This window comes from Triturus cristatus, chromosome 9 (genome assembly GCF_964204655.1).
Source record: "Triturus cristatus chromosome 9, aTriCri1.1, whole genome shotgun sequence".
NCBI lineage: Eukaryota > Metazoa > Chordata > Amphibia > Caudata > Salamandridae > Triturus > Triturus cristatus.
In genome coordinates, this window is record NC_140592.1 from 1146624395 (window position 1) to 1146643425 (window position 19031).

At 43.5% G+C, this 19031-nt stretch overlaps 1 protein-coding gene across 1 annotated transcript in view; it reads right to left on the reverse strand.

The window, feature by feature from the left end:
- The window catches only part of EHD4 (EH domain containing 4), a 219577-nt gene that overhangs the window by 136072 nt on the left and 64474 nt on the right, over positions 1–19031 (reverse strand). The window contains exon 3 of the mRNA XM_085627085.1: positions 8402–8499. Coding sequence (XP_085483211.1) covers positions 8402–8499 — 98 coding nt within the window. The remainder of the gene's footprint in view (positions 1–8401; positions 8500–19031) is intronic.

Consider the following 19031-nt stretch of genomic DNA (forward strand, 5'->3'; position numbering starts at 1 on the left):
TTGAGGGCTACTATTGACGTTTAAGGGACAGGGGTCTGCGCAGCTCATCTTCCCGGGCTTTAAAAAGCCCTTCGTACGCCATCCCCCAGGGCTCCAACTTACTTTTAAAGGGGAGGGGGGCTGCACGGCCCCCCTCCCGAGCCTTAAAAGGCCCAGGGCTTTGTTTTCTTTTTTACGGGCAGGGGCGCCACGCAGCTCTTCTCCACCCATCTTTTCCGGACACAGGGACCCCAATCCACGGATGCCTTATTATTAAAGGTGCATCCACCATACACTCGCTGGGGGCTGCATGGGGAGCCCCAGGGCCCTTGCAGCCCTAGCCAACTGCCCGCATGCTGGGGGAGCCGGCATTCATCCCGCCCATAAGAAGCAGCTGCTTATGCGGAGCATATAATGGCTTAGGGAAGGGGGCCGCCCCCTTCCCTATATTAATGAAATCGGCCTCAGCGGATGGGGCGTCTGGACATTTGGGGAGGGGAGCACTAGGCCCCTCCCCTTTTATGCAAATTCCATCCCTGGGCTCCCCGGGGCCTTTAATGGCTCATGAGGGGTGCCATGTGGCCCACCTCCCTCTTATTGAATACAGGTTTTTTTTCCCAACCCTGCAAGAGTCCTGCAGGATCGCTGCAATTTTTGCTGATTATTTTTTGTTTTTAGCCCGGGTTCCCCCCATTGGGCCTACGGGGGCAGGGTATCCCTAACCTGCCCAGTTATATTATTTTCATTGAAACCTTCAGGATAGGGGACTAAATCAAGAGTTCTGTAATGGCTTTCGGCTACATGAGAAAATTTTTGCTGGTAGCCAATCAGGGCAATAAAGCCCCTGGGCCAATCAGAATACTCTATTTTTGAATTGGCGCTCCCACAAGAGTCTTACAGGACTCTTGCGGACCCAATCGTCCAGATATCTATATTTTTTATTTCTTTATTTTCTCAAAAAAATGCTGCACGGATTTACACCAAATCTAGTTTACTGCCAAATTTGGTGTACTTCCGTTCAGCAGGTTTCGCTGTAGTCCAGTCTGAAGAAGTCTATGAAAAGTGCATGGGGATTTTGTATTTTGGGGCCCTCTTATCGCAGTCCCCGCTTGATGAATCACCTCGAAACTTTCTATGCACAAACTAGTCAAAAAGTAGTACCTTTTTTGAACATTTTGTGGAGATTTGTCATATGAGTGCAAAGTTATTAGCAACACTTAAAACACTTTTCCAGTGGACCAGCTGACCAAACTATAACTTGTTGTATGAGCTGTGCACCATTATTTCCCTCCAGTGGGATTTGTGTTCTTGTTGCAACTTTATTTTCATTGCCCTCCAGTGGGCCTCAGAATGTCAATTCGGTGTGCATTGAAAAAGATCCCTTGAGCTGTTCCCAGGCTTAGGATAGTTCATAGGATGCACAAGGGAGAAGAGGGTGTGGTTACTGCTTCTGTGGAAAATATTTTGAATGATATGCCAGTTTGAAAGTAAAAGTTTCTGATGAAACATCCTTTGCTGAGTGCATCTTCAACTTTTGGACAACACTTTGGAAATATATATAAAAACCAAAGAGTTGCCTCAAAACAGCATATATATATATATATATATAAAAAATATAATGCCTTTGTACTGTTGCTTATAACTTTGTCGCTGTTTGACAATCTTCACGAAACTTTCCAAAAAGTGCTCTTTTACCTAGTTTGTTCATCGTAAGTTTCGTGGGTGATCTGTCAAGCGAAGGCCAAGAAAAAGGAAAGGTCTCAAAACACATTCTCCCCATTCATTCTTCCACAGGAACTTCAGAAGAGTGCGTTTTGTAATTTGATGTAAATCGGTTTAGTAGTTTTTGAACAATAAATGTTGAAAAACGTATATTTCACGCCGCTGATGATCTGTGGGCAGGCAGATCTCAGATTGGATGCCCAAACATCAACAATGAGTCTATTAGGGCTTGGGGAAGGGCCCGTGTGGCTCTGCCTCCCCTTTTCTAAGGAATTCAGCCTCAGGGGCCGAGGTCCCTGGGGCCTATAAAGGCTCGGGGAGAGGAGCCACTTGCCCCGTACATTAATATAATTGTTTTGGTCCCAGGGGATAGGGGCCCCAGTTCCATTATTGGCTAGGGAGAACCGTGTGCCTCCTTCCCTTTAAGGGCCCCAGGGAATAGGTTTCCCAGGGCCCCTTTTGGCGAGAGGTCACACACCCCCTCCCCTCTACAAAATATATATCTTTGGCCCCCACAGCCACTATTGGCACAGGGAGGGGGGCTCCCCTTAATTTAAAAAAAGCCCCAAGGGATAGGGTCCCAGGGCCTGAGGTTGCATGGGGAGGGGGGTTGGGCTAATGGGTTGGACGCACACCAGGTCCCACAGCCAACTCCGTGCGCGACATGGATGCAGGGTGCAGATCACCGCGCATGGCCAAAGGCTGTGGGGAGTTGGCTTTACATATGGTAACAAAATGTTAGTTTATGTTAAAAAAAACTAGATATTCACTCAAAAACCTAAGGTTAAAGTAACATAATAGGTGAGAATGTAACATTTCAAACAAAAAAAAAAAAAAAGATATTTATCTAAAATAACTATAACTTGTGCCCTAAGGTAACTATAACTCGCACCATTGCCATGCACTGCTAACTAACCCATATACATCTTCTATGTTATCTTTCATAATATTACTGCAACATTTGAAATCAAATCATTGATGAGAAGATGGTTCATGGTGGGGGCACAAAACTATAACTGGTGAATTTCAGTGTTTTTTAAAGTTTAAAACCAATATATTTTTTATATACACACACACACATACATACATATACAATACAAATCACTTTCTAGAAGAAAAGACGCTCACTCGGTTCAAGAGTGTAGCACTGGCTTTACTCGAAAACAAGAAGTCTTTCGGCATGTGATGAAGGCCAGCAATGGCTGAAATACGTCCTGTTTTAGAGTAAAGCCAGTGCTACATGCTTGAACTGAGTTTACTTCAAGAAAGTGATTTGGATCGCATTTATCTGCCAGTGGGCTCTTCCGGCTGGGTGCTCCATCCCTCTTTGTCCCAAGGACTTATACGAGCACATATATCATATATCCACACATAAGTTTGCCTGGAATGAGGGAGCCTCAACGAGGAGTAGGTAATACGCAATTTTATTTCATGAAGGATGCAGCGTGACAAAACAGCAGAGTTCTTCCCTGAATTCCAGTCCAGCCCAACGAGTTTCATGCTTCCTGCACTTCCTCATGGGCTCAGGGCTTATCTCGGAGTGCAGACTCACAGCAGTTTGCTCCAGCACCCGTCTCATAGACATCTTTTGTTATGTTATAAACGCAGTGATTGGAAAATGGTCAAAACAGCATGGAGCGAATTTCACACCAAGCTATAATCATGGAAAAGTGCAGGGCTGCTCAGCACGGATGAATTCAAATTCTTAAAAGTGAACCATCCAGTCATCCCGGTATTTTATCTAATTCCCAAAATCCACAAAGATGCAACCAAATCCCCAGGCAGGCCAATTATTTGGGCCAGAGACAGCATTATGGAGAAAACTTCACTGTACATTGACTACAGGAACATGTGAAGCTGTTGCCTTCCTATCTACAGGATACGGGGAATTTTTTGAGGAAAATTGAGAATATAAAATAGCAGGAAGATTACTTACTGATTACTCTTGACGTAACAGCCCTGTATACAAGTATACATCATCTAGATGGGATGAAAGCAGTTGAACATTTTTTTAGAACAAAACTGCTTTGCATGATGAACCATAGCAAAATGATTCTGGAGTTGATTGATATATATTACCTACTGGCGGTCGCCAGTAGGTAGTTATAGTTAGGACCCTGTTTCCATAGGAAAACCGCAACATTCTATTTGGAATAACTTTGGCGCCGGTCGACGAATCCTCGCGAAATTTTCAAAATAGGTGGGGCGCTACGCTCCGCTCCTACCCTGAAAGTCTCGGGGGGGATTCGTCAAGCGGGGGCTGAGAAAAAAGGGGGGTCCCAAAACGCGTTTTTCCCATGCATTTTTCCATAGGACCTTTAGACACAGCTACAGCCCGAAAGGCTGAACAGAGTTACTTGAAATTTGGCAGAGAGGTAGTCCTCAGGTCAAGGAAGTGCCTTTTGTAGGTCTGGTGTAAATCTGTTCAGTAGTTCCTGAGAAAATAGCATTTAAATCAAGTGGCAGCTTACGGTGCGCTTACCGTGCGCTTACGGTAAGCTTACCGTACGCGTACGGTGCCGTGCGCGAGCGCGATTCTGATTGGCTGTTAGATCATAGTAAACATTCGAATCGGTCGAAACCAGGAAGCGGCGGCCGCCATTTTCTCTCTCGCACTCTGAGGGGGGGAGGAAAAACAAAGGCAAAAAACATGTAAAGGGGCTGTTTAGACAGCTCCTAACCACCTAGCCTTGATGAAGGTGTCCCCAAAGAACCCCCAAGGCCAAAAAGTCAATTTTTTTTTTTTTGAAAAATCGCCGATTACGCTTACCGTACGCGTACGGTAAAAATTATTTAAAAAAAAAAAAATTATCTATACTCTCCACACCCCGTGTGCAAATGGTGCCCGAAGTGCACCATTTGTGCATGGCATATGTTTCAAATGAAAATGTAAAAGATTACCTTTCACAACGAAGCGCATAATATGTCCTCCATGTGCGTACATGGCCCAGCCAGCGTGACGTGGGCACGCGGCACTAACTGCGTAAAGTGGGCGCGCGGTGCGCGAAGCGCACCGTGCGCGCACAGAACGAACTGCGTTAAGTGGGCACGCACGCCACGAATGGCGTAAAGTAACTTAGCATTTAAAAAAACGTACAAATTCACTGAAAAAACCATAGGTTTCACACACGTTATAGTTAGGAATTAGCATTTAAAAAACCTTGCAAATTCACTGAAAAAACCATAGGTTTCACACATGTTATAGTTAGCTGGACATTTTACTGATAAAAAACCAATGAATTTCCCCCTTTATAGTTAGTGCAGGCAACTATAACTCACGCGACCGCAATCCTCTGCTGATGACATATGTGTCTTTATGAAAAAAAAATATTTGTAATGTATGTATAGCTAAAATTTAATGGAAGAAGACATGGGCAAATAAGTGTCTAAATACAGTATTAGCATCAGCAGAGGATTGCGGTCGCGTGAGTTATAGTTGCCTGCACTAACTATAACGGGGGAATTTCATTGGTTTTTTATCAGTAAAATGTCCAGCTAACTATAACATGTGTGAAACCTATGTTTTTTTCAGTGAATATATATATATATATCAGCTCCAGGTCCCACACTCAAAGCGGGGCACTCGCAGGCAGGTGCAGACTTTGCGGGTGTGTCGTCCGCAAACAATCTCTCGCTCGTTTCCTCTTCTTTCTCAAAAGGAATGTCGCACTCGCGGGGCGTTTTCAACACACTTTATTCAGAATAGCCAAATGACCAGCAACAGACGCGTTTCGGCAAAATGCCTTTCTCGATGTCACTGGCACATCGAAAACGCCATGTTTTTAACTCGTATTCTCAGGTTAGAGAAAGGACTCATCTAATTGCACTAGGATGAGCGCCATCTTGTAATGTGTATATTACTATGCTCTCTTGCACAACAAGCAGTGTTAAAAGATGTCTGTTTATATAAACGCATCTATACACATACATTACTTATGTTTGTTACCTTTGTCAAACATGGTGCTAAGCGTTACATTTCGCCGTGGATCGGCCATAGCACATACACTAATAAAGTTTTCTCTTTATCTCAGCCTTTATGCAATTATTTCAATTTCGCCGTGGATCGGCCATGCCCTTTCTTTATACCTCAGCCAAACGAGTTTACACTTCAATATCGACATAATGACAATTCTAAATGCTATTTAAATTCATTTTACCAATTTCATTGCAATACTTTATCGCTGCAAGACAGTTTCAGATATCATTTCATATATGCGATTTTCTCTTCATATATCAGTTTTCACAGCCGTGAAACTAAATTAAATTCAATTAAGTACCTTTCGATCCAAAAATCAGCTAGAAATATTACTAAAGGTTTCATATTAGCTAATATCAATTATTCGTCATCATGCCCAAGTCAGAATAAGGGGTATCTAGGACGTAACCATTCCCCCAGCCAACTGGGCCCTTGTCAGTTACATTTCCATGTGTATGGCAATCCAATACATTGTTAATACATTTTTGAAAAAAATGTTTCCCATTACATGTCAATTATGTACCTATATGTACTGACAATTCTTCCCCACTATTTAGCCCTCGAGGCGTCTTAGTGAGTAAATCTATGATGAATCGTGATTCAAGTCTTCGCAGCCTTTTAACTCTATCACCCCCCCGAACATTCAAAGGGACATAATCTAGACCAAAAAATTGTAAGAGATTTCGATTGCTCTGATGTTTTTCCGCAAAATGGCGTGCTACCGGATATAATTGGTCATTTCTTTCTATGGCCCTTTGATGTTCCAGAATTCTGATTTTTAGCTGGTGGATGGTGCTGCCTATGTATCGTAGTCCGCACGGGCATACTAGGCAATAGACTGCATAAGGCGTGCTGCACGTGATGAATTTGTTGATTGGCTGTATTTTGTTAAGGTCAGGAATGGTGTATGTTAAAACCCTTTTGCTATTTGCACAGGCTTTACATCTGTTACAAGGGAAAAAACCTTTCATTTCCCTCAACGTACCCCCTTTCCTTGGTACTTTCTCCAGATGGCTTTGTACTAGTATGTCACGTAGTGACCTTGCTTTTCTAAATGTTACTTGTGGGAAAGGTGGGATGTCATCACCTATAATGTTGTCCGTTTTTAAAATGTGCCAATTCTTTTTTAGCATAATTTTAAGGTGATTGGCTTCTGCAGAGTAAGGGGTAATCATTCGGAGTTTGCCCTTATCTTCCGGTGATTTTTCTTTATCTTTTAACAGGTTTTCCCTGGGGATCCCTCTTACCCTTCGCAATGTGTTCTCTAGGATCATCGGGTCATACCCTCTTTTGATGAATCTTGCTATGCTCTCTGGCGTTTTCGATGTGCCAGTGACATCGAGAAAGGCATTTTGCCGAAACGCGTCTGTTGCTGGTCTGTTGCTGGTCATTTGGCTATTCTGAATAAAGTGTGTTGAAAACGCCCCGCGAGTGCGACATTCCTTTTGAGAAAGAAGAGGAAACGAGCGAGAGATATATATATATATATATTCCAATGCTCACTCGTCACTACAAATGAGTCCGACATATGCTGAGGTTTTCAACAGGATTTATTCCAAGCATAACTGCACGGGTCATGCATTCAATCTGGAAACGCTGGACAGACGCGTTTCAGCGGTAGTGCTTTCTTCAGTGCCGGTTTCCAAGCCGAATCTCTCGCTTGGCGGTCGTTTTTAAGTCATGTGACGCTCTCATGGCCACGCCCAATAGAATACTGGTATCACGCCTCGACTCACAGTCTGCAGTCCCCTCGTGCTCCACCGGGTGCCAATTGCATGCTGGTCATTGGAGTTTGTTGCGGAGACCCGTAGAGTGAAGGGCCTCTCAAACACCAAGTGGTGTCCCAACAATGTGGCTCGCCGAGCCCCGCAAACCTTCAGCCTCTGGTCCTAATGGAAAATTGATGGCGAGTACTGGAACCTGGTGTAACCCCTGCAGCTAATGCTGCATCCTCGCTCCCGATGTGGTCACAGTCAGTGCTGATAATCCTCAAGTGGGGGCAACGCGCTGTACTGAAATACAAAGTCCAACGTTTTTTGCTGAATTGCGCGTTGCACCTGAACGTGAGGGCATGCCGGTAGCCAGCACCAGCAATGCTGGCATAACAAACTCCAATGCTCACACGTCACTACAAATGAGCCCGACGTATGCTGAGGGTTTCAACAGGATTTGTTTCCAATATATATATATTCTACAACTCAGCAGCCTTTCCGCAAACAAAAAATTATATATATATTATATATATATTTCATGACTAATCGGTGAGACTCCTATGACGCAGAACTAAAATTTATGTTAAAATAACCATGCCCACCAACTGTAGCGAATAACCAATTAGCTACTTAACAAACCTACAAGAACGTTAGACCAGAAATAGTGTGTTTGCCCATTGGTACATCAATTCTGTTCTCAAATATCAACAATTCTGCCGAAGAACACATACAAGGGGAACCAATATTTAAACATTTTTTGCATCACAGTAGTCAACCATCACACACTGCATAAAAGCAGCTGTCACTGCTCACAGAATCCATAAGTATCAGTCACTTTTGAAACTGTAAATGCGATCCATTACTTTAAAATGTACATGATCCCTCAGAACAAATAAAATTACTTTTTATAGGTAACTAAAGTCTAAGTTAGTGTACACTTAATCAGAGAGAAAAATCAGACGGCCATTTAAATTAAAATTTCCTTATAATCGAAGCTATATTTCAAACTCACCTCTACTGATACGTTGTTTCTCCCCAGAGAGAATACCAGGAGAATCGATGATGCTGATGCTTTTTAAGACTTGATTTGGCAACTGAGAGCACATAAACCTGCAGGAACAATGCAATGTCACATGACTATTTGCTAAGAATACATTAGAGATCACAGAAAGTTCAAGTTGCAGAGCACATTCTGCATTGCGATCACTGAGAATATTACTGCAAATTTCTTAATGAGCATATAAGTAAGCAGACATTTTCCAGGTGCGGAACGGACATTCCAATTTAAAAGGAGGAACAACCCGTTTGGCTAACTAATAACAGGAGGCAATGCATTGCTCAAGTTATATCATAAATTGGCACCGATGACAGTAACCCCATTGCAATTTGAGTTTAAGATCACAAACATATAATCCTTACAGAGATCCACCTTTCCAGGCAGAAGTGCAAAGCATGACATCGTATTTCCTTAGTATTTACTACTGCAATTTTCCAGCTTTGCAGCGAGTGTAATGTTACTAATAATCTAAACCCACGTATAAGGCAATAGGTTAATTGATCTTCAAAAGAAATGGCCTTCAAACATTTTTGGGAAAAAAGTTAATTTGGCGGGATTTGATTCAGCATGGTTGTGCAGATTTCAGCACCAACTTTATTACACTGTTACCATCGTTTTAGAGATACGGTACAGGGAAGTGTAACTTATTTTTAATCATAGTTCTGCATTGTAGGAATCCTCACTGAAGTCATAAACCTAGAATATTCTCCCCAGATTACTTCCTTCACATATATTAAAGTCAATTTGCAGTTGGAAGGAGACACCTCAATGTAAAACAATCTGTTGGGACCACCTCCAATTTAAAGACATTACAGCTTTGCAAGCATTTTTTCCAGAGAGGGGAAAAGCGATTTTAAAAAAAAGCCATAAAACCCTACTGCAACACCTAGATGAAGGCATGTTCAAATGAAACCTAAATAATTTTTTACCTTCCCTCTCTGCCAGGAAAAATTCCTGGTCATAGTCAAAGACACCAAAAGAGTGCACTGTTCCTTTAAGAATGAAGAATCCTCCCTGTCTCAGCATGCACTGTATCTGCAGTTTTCCTCACAGCCCCAGTTTGTTTAGATGGCTATATGATGAGTCTTCTTATTATATAATGCCAATGAGAACCGGAGAGATGTGAGGGTTGTTTAAGACTTCAGTGAGGATTTTTAGGATCAAAAACTAGGATTACAAGTAACATTTGCTTTTGCATCACAGAATCCCCACTGATGGTCATACATGTAGAATAGAATAACAAGCATATCCATAATCCTCTGTTGTCAATTCATTGAAGAATATCAAAAAATATACCACTCTAGGTAACACTGTAGGTAACTAACATTCAAAAACAAGTTCCTTAAAACTGCTTGACCCACTACCTTGTCAGCTCTTGAGTCTTCATCCAAACAGTAGTGTTTGGTGTACGTGTGTATTGATTGCCTGGTAGCTGCTTTGCGTAGTTCTGTCAGAGGCATATTTCTTAATCAAGCAGCAGATGCTGCTCTTCATTGTATAAAGGCAGTTTTTTCATAATTAAATGTTTTACATTCATATTGGCATTAACATGTGCACATGAAAATGTATTTACCGTGTTTTATTCTCGATTATATTGACTATAGTTAATGCAGGCCTGTATTTTAAAATGGCTAAGCTTTGGTTGCCATCTTGCTTCACTTAACGTGTCTTTCTTTTTACAAGAGAAGCGGACTCCACACATATTATCTTGATTTGCCCTTGGTTTTCTGTTATCATAAGAATAGTTTTACTTTAACGGGATACTTGTAAAATGTGTCAACAAGCTGTTGCAATGCACCTGCATAGCACAGTGTAATGAAGCCTCATAATGTAGTAGCTTGAAAAAACAAGCACTGGCAAAGCAAATAGGTCTGGCCAACACCAGAGCTATTGGCCATGTCAACGTGAATGTCTTTTAGCCGTGTTCTCTAGCAGCACATCTGCTATTCAGCATGGCTGAAAGTTACTGAAAGCCCAGAATATAGAAGGTTTAGCAGACGCAGAGTCTCTTCACCTCCCATGATGAGTTTATTGTCCTGCCCCTCCTAACACAACAAAGTGCTATGACGTGGCCTGCGCTGACCGCATTGTAGCGCTTTTTTCAGTGACTTTCAGCCATGCTGAACAGCAGATGTGCTGCTAGTCAACATGGCTAGAAGACATTCACATTGACAAGGCCAATAGCTCTGGCATTGCAGAGATCTATTGGCGTTGCCAATGCTTGTTCGGTGTTGACAGGGTCTTGCTGAACAAATATGCAAGTGAGAAACAGTCGAGAAGCTTTGTAGTTAAGAGAGGTTGTGATGTAACAGCCGGAGCTGCCTACAGGGGAACCAGGTTTGAATAGCGAGGTCGGCTAACAATTTGTGATTCTGGGAAAATAACTTTCGCGTCCCCTGCCTACGACAATGAATGTAGATTTATGTTATGTAACTGGTGAGCACTGAAAGAATTCCAATACCATTGGCTGGTGTTAGCACTACGACAAGATGGAGGCCAAAACAAGAGCTCAAATACCATCAGGTAAAAAATCTAATTAAAAAAAAGCAGCAACAAGGGCGGTAGCGGGGGAATGGGTGAAACAGAAAAGCAGGAGGGGATGGGGAGATGGGCAAGCAATGACGGGAAAATAACCTGTGCAATGTAAATAGCAAGCACTTAACGTACTCAAATACCACCGGCTTGTGTTTGCATTATGACAAGACGGATTATGGAGCAAGCGTTACAATTCCATAGGATCCTACCAAAAAAACAAAAAAAAGTGCTGTTCGTGTTTTAACAAACTTTTAAGAAATGCATTTGTTTAAGTACACACATATGCATTTTAGCAGTTTGTGTGTATGTGTACAAGGAAGACGGCCTGAAAAGACAAGTACTCCTATGGAGTGCTTAAAAACAAAGAAAAGAATTGCTCTGTGAACTGGGAGAAGTGTAAGAAGACAGGTACTTGTTCCATGCACTATGGGAGGGCCAAATACAAAAAGAGGGCAGGGCATGATGAGTGTATGTCATGACAAACTGCATCAAAGAAAATGAGAATGACGCTGAAGTTTACCAATGGCAGGAGATGGGCGGCCTGTAAGCCCACAGATAGAACACAACAGGTCTCTTCGAGACAGTGCATGCGCTGACTAGCCAAGACCTAATAATGGACTTCATTATCCAAGTGTGCCTTAACTGGATTAGTTTACTATACAAGAGCAATGGGTAGGTGTATCATATGTTAAAACATTTTGATTTAAGCTAATACAATGTAGACAACTCAGAGGATTCTCAACCAGCTTCTTTGCCTGACTATTAACAAGAGCCCTTAGTCATATGTTGCGTGCAGGCCCATTGATGTTTTTCCAATTTTAGCATGAGAACATTGCCGACTTCCTTCTGCTTTGCACACGTTACTATACAAACATATTCTGCTTCTTCTTCTGTAGAAGGGGAGGGGGGTTAGTCTAAGCAGTCTTATATAATGACAGCTCCTTTTATGATTTATGTATTACTTACTATGCTGACCGTATTTGTGTTAGGCATTTTCTTACTTATTGTGGCTCATATATTGCACACTAGAGCACGACAGTTTAAATAAACATTTTGAACTTTTCTTGCGTCTCCGTCAGAACTTATTGTGGACTAGTAAGAGTGTGAGAGCAAAAGGATGTATCCTGCACACTAGAAACTGGCTGTGGAAACAGTGTGCCCAAAAATGATCAAAATCTTTTTAAAAAACACCATGAAATTGTACGCAAATACCATCCAAAGGGTTTAAAGTAAAAAACCCACATTAATCAACAATGCTTTCGCTATGCGAGACGCTGCACCCTGAAGTAGAACCATCCTTAACAAGCATTGAAAATGCAATAGGCCTCGCCTTTTATTAAGTTAAAGCCATTTGCTTTGCTAATGGTATTATATAGCAAAGCAAATGGCTTTAACTTAATAAAAGGCGAGGCCTATTGCATTTTCAATGCTTGTTTTAATGTGCTTCATCCGGGAGGGACGTCACTCTGCGCTGCCGACTCTGGTGCAGGAAACCAGGGTTCGAGCCTCGAGGTCGCGTCCACTTCATGTGATTCTGGGCAAATCACTTAATCTCCCCGCGCCTGAATGTGTAATGTAAATACAGTGCTGTGTAAAGCGCTCCAATACCTTAGGGTCGAGTTCGCTCTATATAAAATATGCACACACAAAAAAAAAAAAAAAAAGAAGAAGAAGGTGGCCTTATCGGTACCAAAAAGCAGCGGAGCTTGAAAGAGCAGACTCTTTCCTGTCCGGAGTCCTCCTACAGAGCTCCACGCAGCCTCCGCACTGCACCTTCCAGTCCCACCTCCCTCTCTGAAACCCGCAGCTCCCCGAACCTCCAGCCATGACAGAGGTAGAGCCTCACCCGTTGCTGATCAACGACTCGGACCCCGCAGCTTCCAACGCATCTACCCGGCTGCAGGCCTCCCCTGAGGGGCGGCGCTAGCCTACGGGAGCCTGATGATCATGGGGCTGCTGCCCATCTTCTACGGAGCCCTGCGGAGCGTGACCTGCGCCAAGAGCAAGGTATGGAGCTTAGAGCGGTATGGTGTAGGTAGGAAGAGAGTGAATTGGCCATGTGTGTGCAGGAGATCAATGAAGGGATAATCTTTTTCTCTTTTAGAGCCGTCCCAGTTGAACTGACTCGCATGACTGGTTTCTTATCTTTATGGGGCCATGTGTTTGGCCCCATAAAGAGAAGAAAACCTTTTATGCCAGCAGTAAGTTGGGACGGCTCTAAAAGAGAAAAGTGTACGTCACGAGATGCTACTTTCCAATGGCTGGCCACCGTTTAGCATAAACGGTGACGCCAGCCAATGGAAAGGAGGGGCAGGGCTTAAAGCCCACTAGAGAAATCTAACCAAAACATTAAATCTCGCCAGCGAGACTGCGCATGTCTGCGCAGTCTTACGCCAGGCGAGACCTAAAAAGGGAACACCCTCCACTCTACAGACCAGTCACAAATGGAATTGAGAGATTTAAGACCCATTACGTGAGATAGTGACCACTGGTATACAAACCCATATAGATACAGGGTATAACACCTTGTCTCATAGGTCTTTCGCAGAGCGGGGAGGATGGGAAGGGCATTAAAGAATCTGTGGCTAGACTGTGTCTCTACCAGATATTACGTTACTGAATGTAAGTAACTTGTACATCTGATAAAGACATCTTGCCATAGATTCCTTAACTTTTGAATTAAATACCATAGCTATACCAACTGGAGGACGGTCTGCGAACGAATCCTACAACAGTTCTCAAAGAGAACCAGCTGGTCACAACCACAACCGACTAAATGCACGTAGGAATAGTAGGAGAAGAGCCTGGCTCCTAATAGCACCTATGATCACTATAACAGAATATATAAATAATAAACCACCCTATAGGCCCCCCCAAAAAATCGATTCCGGGGGGAATCCCCCATATAACCATCTGACAGTTATTAGATAGTAACATATATCCCCAAGGGGAAAGAGAGCTCATGGACCAAATGGGTCAAGAACAAGAAAAGCCTTGTAATCTGTATTCTTCACATCAATAAAGAAATATCAGCAAAGAACAGTCCCGATAAAATCCATAAAAAAGGACTCCCAGGGCTCCTCATTATACTAAGATGAATGAACCTCAATACAAAACTGAAGATATAATCCGTACATCATGAAAGGAGAACAATAATACCTCTCTGGTAGAAAGAACATTTGCTTGAACAAAATGACCACCCAAAGGTTACATTATACATTGTTAAAATGTTAACACATGACACCAAACAGCTTTGAATCAGGTATTGTTTCATCAAAAATTGGTGTGGAAAGCTTGTTCCCGCATGGCCCTGGCCCGGCAGTCTGAACATGACCTCGAGTCATGGACACCTCGAGACACGAAGGGGAAATGAGGAACGATAAGCAACCGCATCTCACACTAAAAACCTTTCTGCTTTTTTCCACTCTTATTTTATTTATTTTTTAAACCAAACACATGTACACCGCCATGTATACACTGTATACATAATGGCGAAACAGAACTGAAAAACCAGTTCAATGCATTTTATAATATTATTTGAAAAGGTACTGCACCTAACAATAAAACACCTTAGATAACATGTACCAAAAGTATCAAAACCACAGGTAACCTGGCATTAGGATAATGCGTTCTGTAAAACTGAACCCTTGCCAGCAGCAAGCACATGTAATCACACTTGTGATCCGAAACAAAATGTTATTGTTAGTCTACCAGTAGGTAGGTAGGTAGGTAGGTAGGTAGGTATATATGTAGGTACGTACATCCATACATAGATACATACATCATTTACACTTCTTGAAGAAGCCGCAGTCATGATGTTAAGTACCAAAAAGAAAATTAGATACATACCTCAACAAGACTGGTAATATCTAACCTTAGAGATAAACATATGCAAGAACATTGTAGGAGAATAATATGAAGACTTTCTTATCCTAAAAAATCTCCTGCTATGTAGCGCATGACTGAAAACAGCCTTAACTGTTTCAGACACAGCCTCTCAGACAGTCTAAGGCATTGAGTTTACACCACAGTGTTCTAAGATTGAACAAAGGAATTAATTACCTATGACCTCCAAGAAAGGAGGGAGCCACGAACCTGTGTATTCCAAAGAATACAACCATGGTGTTCAAAAATCGAAAACACTCATAATACATATGCAGTCAACCCAAGAAGAGAAAACTAAATGGGCTAAATACCCTGGTCAAGAAAAACCACACACAAGTGAAAAGGTAGCACCGAAGAAAAATAATGGCTATAAGCCACCATAATGACCTCTAAAGGGCATATAATATAGTCCAAGAAGGACCAATCTGATTGCAACCGAATAGACTACATAAGTAGTAAACATATAATCTATATATTAGCCACCCAATTCTCCAAATAGAGTAAGACGTATACCATAAAAAGTATGAACTCTTGAGACTAAGCTCATCAGAGTAAAATAAAAGAACAAAACAGCTATACAGCTGCAAGGAGATCACAAATAGTCAAATCCGGAGGCAAACACTCTCTCAGTAAGAAAGAAGTAGTGCTTAATACATCAACACCACAAAGCACAACAACAGCGTAGTCAGTAAATAAACCTTTACCCAACTTAACCACGACTGTGGCTGTATAAAAGGGTAGCAAAAGACCTGAAAAGGCTACACTACAAGCAACCAGCCATGAGGCATTGTAATGCTGAAGTTGCACGGCTGTCAAACGAACACAATCAAAGGTCACACTGACCAGAACAGACTCGAGCTAACTAGACTCCCGCAACAAAGCGTGTCTGCAAATAGCAGCAGAATGAACCGTGGCTCCACCAATAGAATTGCTTGTGGTGTAGAAATCAACAGACTAAGTCAACTCAGGAAAAAAGGAGGGAAGCCCGCAGAAAAGAGTACACCCATACACGCAAACTAAAAAGGGAGGGAGGAGACGCACTCAGGGGGTCTGACCCTCCCCGACTAGCCCGAAACCTGCTTAGGGCTGCATTCGCTTGGGCACCAAAAAGATTTAACTCCATCAAATGGCATGTCAATTAAGACAGACTGGACAGCTTCCGAAACCCAGACACCTGGAGCCATGCGTGCCAGAGCAATGCCACAGTAGACGCCATGGCCTGCCCAATGGAGTCAGTGGAATCCATTCCACACTTGATGAGCAAACTGGCTGCCTGACGGCCATCTGAATTTAACTAATGCAACTCGCCCTGTTAGCCTTGGGGAACAAGGGTAAAAATTGGTCCAAAGACTCCCACAAGGGATGGAAAAAACATCCGAGGATGCAGACTGTACTAATGGAGTGCAAAGCCACACTAGTTGAGGGAAAAAAACTGCTTTCCGCAAGAATCCTGTTCCCTGGACTCTTTATCAAGGGGGGAATGTGGGGATGCGGTAATGGCCTGGACCACAAAGCTGTGGTAGGTCGGCTCCCGAACAAGGCAAAATACAGATAAATCGTAAGCTTTTGGGGAAAAATGGGAAAAAAGTGCTGCAGAAGAAAGCATCTGTTTTTTTTCCCTGCAAACGGTATCAACAAAGGGTTTGTGGTGCTAAAATTACCATCTTCCCTGCTTTCAGGAACAGGCAGACTTTTGTCAGAAATCTAAAATTTCTACAGAGTTTTGGCATTTTACTGGGACATAGCCTATTGAACAAGTTACTTACCTTCGGTGACGCTTTTTCTGGTGGATACAGTATCTGCCTGTGGATTCCTCACCTTGTGAAAATCCCCTGCGCCAGCAACATCTGGAAACTTTTCTAGCAGTCCACGCCGATGAGGTCGAAGACGACGTCACAGAGACACGGCTCCGCTCGCGACTCTGCTGACGTCACCGGCTCCATAAGAAGACCTCGTCGGCGTGAGGACGTCAGTTCCGCCCTTTTTCCGTGCCTTCAAGGCACACGGACGGACGGACTGACAGCAATATATACACAGTACATAATATACAAATCAACACACACAGTGTGGAGGATAAAAAAAGGAAGGCAAAAGAAACAACACAATGCCTTTGACAGTAACAAATAATTTTTGAAACACCATCATTAAAATTGTAGGTATACAAGGGTGGACAACGGGGAGGCGGGTGGGTCAGTGAGGAATCCACAGGCAGATACTGTATCCACCAGAAAAAGCGTTACCGAAGGTAAGTAACTTGTTCTTCTGATGGATACATCTGCCAGTGGATTCCTCACCTTGTGAAAAGATTCCCACAGCAGTCCCACTCCCGGAGGAGGGTGTCCACCCTTCTATACCAGAAAAACATGAAGGACGGAACGAGCAAAATGTCCGTCCTTCCTCACCTCGGAATCCAAGCAGTATTGCTTTGCAAAAGTGTGAAGGGAGGCCCAAGTTGCCGCCCTAAAAATGTCCTCCACAGGAACACCTCTAGACCAAGCAGAAGTTGAAGACTTCGCTCTAGTAGAATGAGCCCTTAAACCCTCTGGAGGTTCCTTACCGGCCAAAGAGTAGCATATCTTGATGCACAAGACAATCCATCTGGAAAGGGTGCGCTTGTGCACAGCTCTGCCTTTCCTGCAGCCAACAAAGCCCACGAAGAGCTGGTCGTCAACTTGAAAGTCTTTTGTCCTGTCAAGGTAGAAGCTCACCGCCCTCTTAGGGTCCAAGCGGTGAAGTCTCTCCTCCTCCTTGGAAGGGTGAGGGGAGAGGATAGAAGGTAGGGAGGGTAATGGACTGCACCAGATGGAAGGGAGTTACCACTTTAGGCAGAAAAGCAGCCCTGGTCCTGAGTACCATTCTTTCAGCATGAAGGGTCAAGAACAGGGGCATTGAACTCAGAGCTTGAAGCTCAGTTACCCTCCTTGCTGAGGTGATCTCAATGAGAAAAACCGTCTTGAAGAACAAGTTACTTACCTTCGGTAATGATGTATCTGTAAGAAACATTAGTTAGTTAGATTCCTCACCTTAGAATATCACCAGGCGTCAGACTGGATCCGGAAGATTTTTCGTCAGCAATACCCCTTGCGCGTCGCTAGGCGTCGTCTGCGGCTCCGCGTCCGTCGTCGGCTTCGTACGCCGGAATGATGTCGTCGGAGTACTTAGACGCCGCCCTCGCGCGCTGACGTCAGTTCTTGTACATAGCTTTCCGCGCCAGGAACGCAGAGCCATGCAAAGACCGACACTGGTGCCAAAAATAAAATCTAGGGGCCTGAAAGGGATAACCTTAACCCTAGATGTCAGTTCGCAGAACGGGGAGGATGGGTGGGTCGGTGAGGAATCTAACTAACTAATGTTTCTTACAGATACATCGTTACCGAAGGTAAGTAACTTGTTCATCTGAAAGAAACACGTTAGTTAGATTCCTCACCTTAGAATAGATACCCAAGCAATACCATCCCCGGTGGTGGGTCTGCGAACCAAGATCACACCAGAAAGTCCTGGAGGACAGAACGGCCAAAGAAGCCATCCCTCCGGACTTAGCTGTCAAGGCAATAATGCCTGGCAAACGTGTGTAGCGAAGCCCACGTTGCTGCCTGACAGATGTCCTGCAAAGGGACACCCCGTCCCAAAGCAGTAGTAGCCGCTGTGGCCCGAGTAGAATGGGCGCGCAGCCCAACAGGAGGGTCCTTTTTTGCCAAGGAGTAACAAATTTTGATGCACAAAACGACCCACCGAGAGATGGTCCGTTTGTGCACAGCATTCCCCTTCTTAGCACCCACGTATCCAACGAAAAGTTGGTCGTCCACCCGGAACTGCTTTGTGCGGTCCAAATAAAAGGAGAGCGCACGTTTTGGGTCCAGTCGGTGGAGCCTCTCTTCCTCTTTGGAAGGATGCGGAAAGAAGGTGGGCAAGGTGACAGACTGCCCAAGATGAAATGGAGTCACCACTTTCGGAAGAAAGGAGGGACGAGGCCGAAGGACAACCTTGTCCGGATGAACAGAGAGAAAAGGAGGCTTTGAAGATAAAGCCTGGAGCTCACTCACCCATCTAGCCGAGGTGATGGCTACCAGAAAAGCAGTCTTAAGCGTCAGCAGACGAAGAGGACAATTATGAAGAGGCTCAAAGGGAGCACACATTAGAAATGTGAGAACAAGATTCAAGTCCC